General features: G+C 25.7%; 1 protein-coding gene across 1 annotated transcript in view; it reads right to left on the reverse strand.

Annotated features, from left to right (window-relative positions):
- The window catches only part of kif14 (kinesin family member 14), a 28,374-nt gene extending 18,330 nt beyond the window's left edge, over positions 1-10,044 (reverse strand). Inside the window, exons 1-11 of the mRNA XM_051095200.1 lie at positions 8,908-10,044; positions 6,754-7,008; positions 6,558-6,645; positions 6,376-6,474; positions 6,213-6,265; positions 4,924-4,954; positions 4,719-4,826; positions 4,484-4,600; positions 4,191-4,309; positions 2,031-2,203; positions 1,498-1,645 (exon numbers count right to left, since the gene is read on the reverse strand). Coding sequence (XP_050951157.1) covers positions 1,498-1,645; positions 2,031-2,203; positions 4,191-4,309; positions 4,484-4,600; positions 4,719-4,826; positions 4,924-4,954; positions 6,213-6,265; positions 6,376-6,474; positions 6,558-6,645; positions 6,754-7,008; positions 8,908-9,710 — 1,994 coding nt within the window. The 5' untranslated portion in view covers positions 9,711-10,044. The remainder of the gene's footprint in view (positions 1-1,497; positions 1,646-2,030; positions 2,204-4,190; positions 4,310-4,483; positions 4,601-4,718; positions 4,827-4,923; positions 4,955-6,212; positions 6,266-6,375; positions 6,475-6,557; positions 6,646-6,753; positions 7,009-8,907) is intronic.
- Between the last annotated feature and the right edge of the window lie 1,907 nt (positions 10,045-11,951).

Below are 11,951 nucleotides of genomic sequence, written 5' to 3' on the forward strand. Positions count from 1 at the left end.
TGTAATTTATTTCTGTGATGCAAAACTGAATTTTCAGCAACATTACTTCAGTCTTCTGTAATTCACATGAAACACTGTTATTATCAATGTTAAAAACAATTGTGCTGCTTAATATTTTTGTGGAAACAGTGATACTTTTTTTTTTAGGATTCTTTGATGAATAAAAAGTTCAAAAGAACAGCATTTATTTAAAATAGAAATGTTATTAATGTATCTACTGTCAATTTTTAGTTATTTATTTATTTATAGCCACTTTTGGGGAATTTTGTACCCTTGCTGAATTTGTTTGTTTGTTTGTCTTTTTGTTAAATGCTGGCTAACCCCACTAAATAAATAAATAAAATACACAATTTACAATAATATATTAATTATTGCATATAACTATATTACGCATAATGAAAATAATAATATGAATATTTATAAAATAATACAGTTCTAAATTATAATAATGGATTATTATAATAATAATTATTATTAATATTATTCATAATATATAATACACAACAATATATATTATATTAATTATTGTTTATTAATTATTATTATTTATTATATATTTACAATAATTTATTATGCATTATGTACAATAATAATAACAATAGCTATAAATTCTACTAATAAATAACTTTATAACTTATAAATTATTAGTATTATTACTATTATTCATAATATATTTACAATAACATTTTAATTATTATTTATAATTATGATGATGATTATTATTATAGTTCTAAATTATAACAAATTATTTTTTTACAATAACATTCATTATGATAATTAAGTTATAAATTATAATATTTCTAAATAATGATAAATAATAAAAATAATTATTATTTTTACTGTTATTATTATATTATTGTTCATAATATATTTAAAATAGTATATTAATTATTAATATATTATGTATAATAATATTAATAATAGTTAAATTAATATAGTTATAAATTATAATAAAGTGTCACTTGATCAAATTATCAAATTATTATTTTTCTTTTCATAATATATTCACAATAATACATCAATCATGTATTCACATGTTATGTATAATTATAATAATAATAGTGTGCATTGCATTACTCATTAAACATGTATATTTATATAAATTAAATGATTTTATAAGTTATATTGTTGTTATTATATTTAACAATCATTTTTTTACATGTTTTAATTTAACTTAACAATAATAAAAATAAACATAATAATAATAGCAGTAACAATTCAGTCTATCACGTCATTTCAAAGCCAGTCCACGAAAAACTGATTTTGTAAAAGTTTGTAAAATAAATAAATAAATAAATATATATATAAGTAGATGTTAAAAGAAATAAAATTGTGTGTGTATATATATATATATATATATTATTTTTTATATATTATTTTTGAACATCTACTTTTTATTTATTTATTTATTTATTTATTTATTTATTTAGCACTTTCATTATTTTCGTTGTATAATGCGAGTCATAACCCTGAGCTCTGCAGTTTCTATCCACACACCTGTGGGCCTCGGCCATTTCATGCTCCTGTTGACAGAGTTTAGTCTTAAGAGAGGCGATCTCTTGCTGAAACAGTCGCATTTTCTCTGGCTCGATGCCTTGAGAGCTCATCTGAGCCGAACGCAGCTTCTCCACCTCTGCTTTCAGCTCTGGACACACAGATTCAGGAAGTTATGTCATACACATGCTTAACAAAATACAAACAAAATAAACTGTGTAAATAAAGTAATAACGTATAATACAATAATTGACGATAATACAATATAATACAATATGATGATGATGATAATAATAATAAATATTATTATTATTATTATTATTATTATTATTATTATTATAGACATTTTAATTACTGTCTGAGGCTGTACACAAAGAAAAAACTAATTACTAAGGGCGTCCCATTAGTGCACATTCTGTCCTCTAGAGGAGAGGTGTGGTGCAATGTTTCTTATAACACACCCTTGATAATTATGATGACAGCTGACAGAACATAAACACAGACAGACAGAATGAGGAGATGTAACCGCTACTGACCTCGGATCAGTTTGGCGTTGGTGTCCTCATTGACTTTGGCTATGTTGATAATCATACGGGCCTGATGGGCGTAGCGTAATGTGCTCAGGGTCTCTTCCATGTTACTGGCCGCAGGGCTCAGGGTGGCGATCATAGCTGTCTTGGAGTTCCCACCAAGGCTTTCCTTGAGTAACCTGAACACAAGAGGGAGCTGAAGCACCTCTGCTACTTTTGTCAGAAATAAATGTAGCATGCTGTGCCACATTTTATATGTAATGAAAATTAAATAAATGTTGCTGGCATTATTGTGCACAATTCTTCATTACACATTTGTTAGTGCCCAACCTTTCATTAAATTATTACTTTTTCCATTTTTATTTCAATTCATATTTTTTATATTAATAAATGTAATATTTTTAAAAAAATATTATTTCATTTTGAATGTTATTTTGCTGCAATTCTGAAACAATTTCCCCCTTTTTTGCTGAGTAGACAAAGGCCACACTGGTGTGATTATTATTATTATTATTATTATTATTATTATTTCAATTATATATTATTTCAACTATATGAACTAAATAATATGAATATAATTCTATTCCATTACTTTATTACATTAGAAAATCATTTTATCTTTGTATTTTGTATGTTTGTATTAATTTTCAGCTCTTCTTAAATTATTTTGCACTTTGAGTAAACAAACGTATGTACAGAAATTTGTTAAATGTATAGAAAACGCATAACATTTAATTATTATAAACAAAATAACAAAATAAAAAAATACCAACACAAAAAATTAAATAAAACAAAACAACTAAATAAAAAACAAAATCACAAAAATCACAAGCAAAAAAAAAAAAAAAAAACACCATAACAAAATAAAACAAATTAATTAAATTAAACAAATAAATGAAACAAAATAAAATAAACTTTAAAACTAATTAAAACAATGAAACACAATGACATAAAATAAAAAATAAATAAATAAATAAAATGAAAGCAAACAAACACCACAAAATAACAAAACAAAAAAACCTAAATAAAATAATCATGATATAACAAAAACAAAATAAAATAAAACAAAACAAAAAAAAAACAAAATAAAAAACCAACCCTCCCCACCCCCCCAAAAAAATAAATAAAATAAAACACAACAAAAATAACCAATAAATATATGAATAAAAAAAGTCATGAAACAAAATAAAACATTAAAAAACAAAATAGAAAAACAACACACAAAAAACAAAATTAATTTAAAAAACAAAACAAAAACAGAAAAACAACAACACCACAACAAAATAACAAAAACCACACACATATTTTTTTTTTTACATTGAAATATGTTAAATCTACATAAAATGTGTAATACAATTTTTTAATTATTATATTTATGCAATTACTTCTTATTCGATAAACATCATTACTGTTAATATAAATATAATTGTTATTTGTTTAAATTTCTATTTTTGTGTAATTTTCAGCACTTATAAAATTATTTTACACTTTGGAGTTAACGTATGATAAAATGTATAAAAATATGTTAAATGTATAAATATGTTATAAGTATAAAATATGTAAAATAATATTGACAATTTTTATATTAATGTGATTTCTTCTCTAATGCAATAAACATCATTACTGTTGTTTTTACATAAATTATTTATGTACTAATGTAACTACAAAAATGTTAAAATATAATTCTATTAATATTATTACTATTATTATTTTATTAGAAATGATTTAACATTTTTTATGTAATTTTCTGTACATTTTTTTTCGACTTTTGCTGAGTAAAGAAAGGCTACACTGACATAATAAAATAATATTAAGAAACAAAATAATTCTAATAATATGAATTTATCATTTTATAGTTTACTATAACAAATAGCATTTCATTTTTTTAAAATGAAACACTAAAGAACAAACAAAAAATAACTAGAGACAAAGAAAAAATATATTTCAATTTCTGTGACCTTACTAGGTATGAAGGGGGGAAGGGAATAAAAATAAATGAACTAAAATAATAAAAATCACACTAATAATTCCTTGACATCAAGGCCTTTGACTGACACTGCTGAAGTGGTGTTGTTTTTTTGTGTGTGTGTGTTTTTTTTTTTGTTTAACAAAACCGCAGTGAAATATAAGAATATGAAAAAAAATGCATAAGCAAAATCTCCTCACCATGTGAGCACTGACTCTCTGTAGGGGGTGAAGACTTTCTTTCGGCTCTGAGCCTGTTCTGACAGTGACGAGATCACCTTTCCCAGCGTCAGCAGAGACTTGTTGATACTCGCTCCCTCCTGGGAAAATTTTATATTTTCATATTACAAATATGTCAGATTTAAGATTTCATGATGTATTGCATTATTCAGTAAAGAACCTCAATTCAATTCACTCCTATTTAACGTGAACACAACAGAACAGTAAGCAGCAGAATGCACTGTGGTAAACAGAGCTACTGGATGCTGGATTACCCTGAGTCGGTCTCCACTGGTCTGGGCTGAAGTACAGCGCTCACTTCCTGCCAAATCCACCAGGTTTATCCGGCTGGTGATGCAGTGATCGTGCTCCTCTTCCTCCACAAACTCTGTCTGTGTGCATGAAAACACCATCATATGGCTGTAACTATCACAAATGTATTGTTAAATTTTTCACTTGTTGGCTGAGGTGAAAGCAGCGCATCATTGCAAATAAATCTGAGGGTCTTACTTTAGTTTGCGTCATGACCAGCGTGAAAACAGAGTGTGATCTGGAGCTTTTATCGTTCATGCCGGTGGCCGCCGTGGCTCTCTGTTTGTTACCAAGTGCAAGCCAAGTCTGTGAAGGTGGGGGAGGGAAAATTTGAGTTGTATTAATGGTGTGAACAAAAATAATATATGATGAATGTATAACGTGAATTGACACTTTAAACTACCTGAATGTCAGCATAAGATGTGACTACATTCCTGAAAAAGACGGCAGAGGTTAGTGAAGGGGAAATAAAATGTGAAAATAAAATAAAATAAAATAAAATAAAATAAAAATAAAATAAAATAAAATTCACAACACAACAAAACAGGCTAACCATATGTAAATAAATAAAACATAAAAAAAAAAAATAAAAACACAACATATATAAATAATACAATAAATAAATAAAATACAATCAAGACCAAAAAATATAATTAAAATAATTACACAACAAAACAGGCTAACCATAATAAATAAATAAAATAAATACAAAAATAAATGGATAAATAAATGTAAAAAACATAAAATAAAATAAAAAACACAACACAACAAAACAAGCTAACCAAAAATGAAGTAATGAAACAAAAAATAGAACATTAAAAAATAAATTAAAAAAACACAACATACAAAAAAAAAAAAAAAAAAAAAAAAAAAAAACACACAACACAAGACAACAAAATAACAAAAAAAAAAACATTTCATGAAATAACAACAAACAAAATAAAATAAAACAAAAACAACAAAATAAAAAACATAAAAATAAAAACAAAATAAAACAATAGAACACAATAAATAAATAAAACAAAACATAATGAAATAAAAAAACAACACAACAAAAACAGCAAAAATAACATTTCATGAAATAACAACAAAAACACCACAATAAAACAAAAAACCAACACAAAACATAACAAAACAAGACAAAATAAAAAACAAAAACAAACAAAAAAAACAACTAAATAAAACAAGCACAACAAAACTGAACAAAAATTAAATTAATTTTAAAAATTATTCAAACTAAATAAAACAAAAAAACATCAAATAAAAATCAAACCCAAAAAATAATAACATGAAATAAAACAAAAACAAAATAACAAAACAACATTTCATGAAATAACAAAAACAAAAAATAAAAATAAATAAACAAACAAAATTAAATAACAAAATAATTAAATAACAAAACACAAGCAAATTAAATAAAAACAAGACAAACAAAACAACACCTCAAAATAAAAAACAAAAACAAAATCATAAACAGACCATAAACTAAACGTAAATAACAAATAAATTAATTAAATAAAACATAAAAACTAAAGAAAAAAAAACAACAACAACACAACAAAACAAAACAAAACAGAATAAGCAAGTCAGCAAAATAAAAAACAAAAACAACACAACAAAACTAAACCAATAAATAAATAAATAAATAAATGACCATAGTAATAGTGGCATTTAAATGAAATGTTTGCTTACGTGGACAGGTCTGCAACATAAGGCCCGTAAACAGGATGTTCTCTCACACGCAGCTAGAAAAGACATGAAAAGGACTGATTGCTCAACAGATCAATAAGGAAGACAAAAGGAACGACAAGACATTTGTAGCATTTAATGTGTTTCCCTGTGTTGCTCCACTTACAGGCATTTTCTTCTGGTTTTGTTCGTCCTTTGCCACCAGCAAATCGTGGATTTTCTCATTGTACACCTCGAAATAGCTCATCTCCAGATGGCAGGATATCTTGAATGTACGCAAACTTGCATTTAGAACGGTTAAACAAGCTGTATTTATAATTCAATCATAAATTGTAATGGGACAGTAACCTCTTTGGTTTCACTTCTGGACAATCTTGAGAAAAGTTCCTCACAGAATCTGGGAATAACGCCAGCCTCCTCACCAAAACCCATCATACTAAAACACATCCAAAATAGCTTTTAAAGGTTATTGATCTGAATACTTAGATTTATAAAATTACATTAAAAAAAAAAAAAAAAAGTTTTAAAGAAAATTGTTACATACGTGTAGGACTTTCCAGAACCCGTTTGGCCGTATGCAAAAAGACACGTGTTAAATCCCTCAAATGCTCTCTCGAGCAAGGGCCGAGCCAGTTTTTCATAAACCATCTGCTGACTGGCAAAACTTGCATCCGATTCATTGATAGAGCAGAAAGAGAAGTCAAAGGTAAACGTGTAGTTTTGTTTAGTATCTGGATGTTGCACAACAGTTTCTTGGTTGTTCATGAAGATCACCTGACGGCTTTTCTCATTCTTCTCCCTGTGGACAAAAAAAATATATAAATAAATAGCGAAATTTAGTACAAATAAGTGGCACTGTGCACAATAATATTAAAACATAACAATATTAATTATAACTAAAATAAGCGGACTAAAAATAAATAAATAAATAAATAAATAAATAAATGAAACTACAGAAAACAAAAAATAAAAATAAAAATAATAATCAAAATCAAAAAATAAAAAACAAATCACAGGCTAAACAAAATAAATACATACATAAATAAATAAAGACATAACAAAACATATGAAACAAAATAAAATAAATAAATAAATAAATAAAAACACAACATTACGAAATTCATTCAAAACCAAAAAAATAAAATAAACTGAAATAAAACAAAAACCACACAAAAAAACAACACAACAAAATAACAAAACCAATACAACAAAATTAAATAACATTTTTCTAAATAACAACAAAAACTCTTGCTACAAACAAAAAAAGCTTTTAGTATGTGGCACTGTGCAGAATAATATTAAAATATAATGATGTTAATTAGATATTATATATAAAACCAATATTATAAAGTTACATTATTATTATTATAACTATTAATATTATTACATAATTACCATTCACCTCTAAAGGTTAAACTAAATAATAAAAAATATACATAAAGAAAAATTAAATAAAATAAATAATAAATAAACATGTAAAAAAAATAATTAAATATTTTCACATAAATAGTAGAAAATAGAGTATATTAAACAGAATATATCAGAATGGGTAACAGCGTTGATGATTAATGCATAACATTAATTTATTCATTTCCAAAACAATATTTCCCCCGAAAAAGTGAGAAAAATATTTGTTTATTTATATTTTTCTTTAAAATAAATTAAATAAAAGGGTTAAACAAATATGTGAAAAAAGGGGGAAAAAAGTTTATTTAGGATGTTTGTCCCGGTATCATTTCCTGGGAGTCACAGTTTTATTATTTTTTTTGTTTTGTTGTTTTTATTTATTTATTTAACAAAAGAGGAAATCATGCAGTACAGGGTTGCATAAAACCAATATTATGTTTGTTGCAATTCAAGTAAGTTAACAGATCAAATAAATACATAATAAACATACATTTATAACAAATATAAAGTATAACTATAAATAAAAATAAATAATATTTAGAAACAAATAAATAAAAATAGGTTATTGAACTATTACTATTATATTACTAAATGTTAAAAATATAAATATATATAAATCTAAATTTATAATAAATATAAAATAAATAGATATATAGATGGATGTAGATATATACATCTTTTGCAATTTCATTAATTTTTAATTAGGTTTTATACACTTAGACAGTCAACAAATTTAGTAACACATCTGTATACTAAAAATGGCCTCAACATGCCGCCAAAATAAAAAATTCAAATTTAAAGCAAAATAAATTAATAAAATGAAAATTACAACAGAACCCAAATACAGAAAAAAAGTAAATAAGTCAAACAACAAACTAACAAAACAAAACCAAAAATATATATAAAATTTAATAAAATAACAGCAAACAAAACAACATAAAAAAAACTAAACAACAAAACCACAAGACAACAAAATAAACAAAAAACAAAAGGATAAAATAAAATAAAAATCCACAAAATTAAAAAATACATGATGAAATAAAATAAAACAACAACAACAACAAAAAAATAAAACAACAGAATAATAATAAAACAGCAGAAACACAAGAAAACAAAATAAAAAATACATGCTGAAATAAAATAAAACAACAACAAAAAAAACACAAAATAAAACAACAGAATAATAATAAAACGGCAAAAACACAAGAAAACAAAATAAAAACAAACACAACAAAATAACAAATTAAAACACACACACAATATAAAATAAAAATTTCAAAACATTTCTTACCTTGTACTGAAAGGTCTAACTCGAACCGCAACAGTGACCGCACTGTTCTCCATCTTCAGCTCCTGAGGTTGTACAGCACTTGTTCTGCTCGCAGCTTCAAGAGCAACAGGTTCTTCAGCTGGTGCGGCTCTAGAAACACTGCTTCCTCCATGAGGTGTGGAGCTCATTAGGGCTGTAGGTCTCCTCACCTGTGCTGAGCATGATGCGGGTGTCATGTGCCTATTTAAACCACCCATCTGGACCTTCCCACTAGCTCCTCTTGCATTTTCACTGCTCATCTGTGGTGGCTTCTGTCTTCCAGGAGTCATGTGTTTGGTAGACGTGGGTCTAGATGCATCTTTACCAGCCAACCTCTCGAAGACGTCTCTCTTGACGCTCAATTTCTCAAACTGGGTTTTTCTTGTAGGCGTCGATACAGTTTTGCCTTCATCGTGGATGGCGCTGACCTTCTCAGAGCTTGTTTTCTGAGCGCTCCATGAGGTTTTCCCAGGTGTTTTGATGGTTTCGTGGGCCTCTCTTGCTGGGTTGGGTTCGGTCAGGACTTTGGGTCTGTTTATGGAGCCCGTTCTGGTCCTCCGCTGAAGGGTCAGCCGTTTTTCTCCACTTTGGTTCTCCTGTGTGGTTTCTTCATGGTGGTTTGCTCTGCTGCTGGGTTTTCTCTGAAGAGTGAGTCTGGCAGCAGAGGATGGTGTTTTAAATGTGTTTTCTCCACATTTTGTGAATGCTGAGATCACATAAGTCCTGTTTACTTCTTTGGTTTTGTTGAAAGATGATGTGCTCTCTCCTTCTCTTGATCCATCCATAATCGTACAGCTCCAAAACAAGACTTTTCACTATAAAATCGTCTTAAGACTGTCCCACATGTAACGTTACTTCAGTCCACAAACGTAATTGTTGTATAACGAATAACGTTACACCGAGGTGAATAACCTGTCAAATGACTTACAAATACATGTTTATGTAAACCCATAACTGACACTGACCTGCGAGTGTTGATATCCTGTTTAACAAACGGTTAAAAGCTTTTTTGTTTATGGTTTTATAAAACACAGTCCGTTCTTCCCGTTTACTACCGTTTCAACGGTAAGAGAGAAACAGACTGAACGCGTCAATAAAAACAACAAACTCCCAGTGTGAGCGGCGCCATACTGCCGCTCTAATTCAAACCGTGTAGGCGTGCTGTGATTGGTCCGCTCAGACTGACGCAATGGCGCGCAGTAACGCTTATCTACAGATAGATGGCAGTGTCTAATAGCTTTACATAGGTAAGCCAAGCCTCACAAGACCGAGTGATTTCATCCTAAAAAGGAGAAAGTGTGCACACCTATGTATTCGTATATTTATGAGGAAAATCAAGCCTGTTTATAGTAACATAAATACATTTTGCATTGTCATATTTTAGTCACAGTGAAGCACATTTTCATACCTAAATTTTTGTTTGTGAAATTATGTGTAATATGAAAAAATATATAATAAATAAAACTGAACATTATTTAGGATGTTTGTCTTACAACGTCGCGTGAAAACAGGTCAAAATGTGACATTTTTATTAAAAGTTTTTTTTTAATTTATGCGGTAACTTGGTCGTATAAAACATATATAATGTTTGTTGTAACTCTGTAATTCATATAAATTGTAAATCAAATAAAATCTATGTATATTATAATTTAATATTTAATGTGTGTGTGTGTGTGTGTGTAATGTATAATAAATCTGAATAAAATTAAATAAATAATGAGTCTGAATAAGTAAAAATAAATAAATAGAAGTAAATAAATTATATATAGATAATTGTATTATATAATAATATAATAAATGTAATATAATATACAAATCTAAATTAAATATATATTCTGAAAAAATATAATTATATGTATGTTCAATTATTTATTTATCACTTATTATTATTAATAAATCAGATTTATTTTAATTTATTAGATTTAATTAATTATTATTAATTTATAAATTATAATTGATTAATTAATTATTATCATATTATTATATTATTAAACTATTATTAATTATTATTTATTGATTCTTAATTATTTCTTATTATTTATATAGACATAAATACAAATAAATAAATGATATAGATGTATATAAATATAAAATATTATGTATTCCTAATATTTATTTTTTTTGTGTATTATTTATTAAATAAATCTTAAACAATTATGTTTTATATATGTGTGTGTATATATATATATATATATATATATATATAAAATATGTTGTATGTTATGTGTATTATTTATTAAATAAATCATAATTTATTATATATAATTAAAATAATAAAAAGTCATAAATACAAATATCAAATATACAACATATATATATATATATATATATACTACACATCCAAAACATCCATACATTGTGGTAAAATATGTTTTGCCTTTAATTTATGCTGATTTAATATATAATTTTAAATATGTTTAATAATAATAATAATAATAAACCATTATTTTTTGTAGCCTAATTTTCTTTTACTTCTATCATTACTTTAAAAATATTTATTTGAAAAACTCAATTTTTTATTTAGTTTCTTCTAATTTAGTTTATTTAAATGAACTTAAGTGTAGAAAATACTGAAACAATGTAAAAAATATATACATTATATATACACACACAATACATATACAAAACAATTTACTTAAATTTATGCTGATTTAAATAATAATAATAATAATAATAATAATAATAATAATAATAAACCTTAATTTTCTTTTTCTTCTATCATTAAAGACATTTTTTATTTTAAAATCTGTATTTTTTATTTAGTCTCTTCTAATTTAGTTTATTTAAATGAACTTCACTGTAAAAAAAAGTTGAAACAAAGAAAAAACATCAAAATATATATATATTATATATACACACAATACATATACAAAACATTTTATGTTATTATATTACTACATTATATTACATTACTAAATTATATGTACTGTCCTATAAACTGTAACATAAATGATTTTTTTTAAATACTTTTTCAATGACATTACTCATTTTTACCATGGGGGTTGATGTTATTATTGTGTGTGTAA

The sequence above is a fragment of the Labeo rohita genome, chromosome 22 (genome assembly GCF_022985175.1).
Source record: "Labeo rohita strain BAU-BD-2019 chromosome 22, IGBB_LRoh.1.0, whole genome shotgun sequence".
NCBI classification, from domain to species: Eukaryota; Metazoa; Chordata; class Actinopteri; order Cypriniformes; family Cyprinidae; genus Labeo; species Labeo rohita.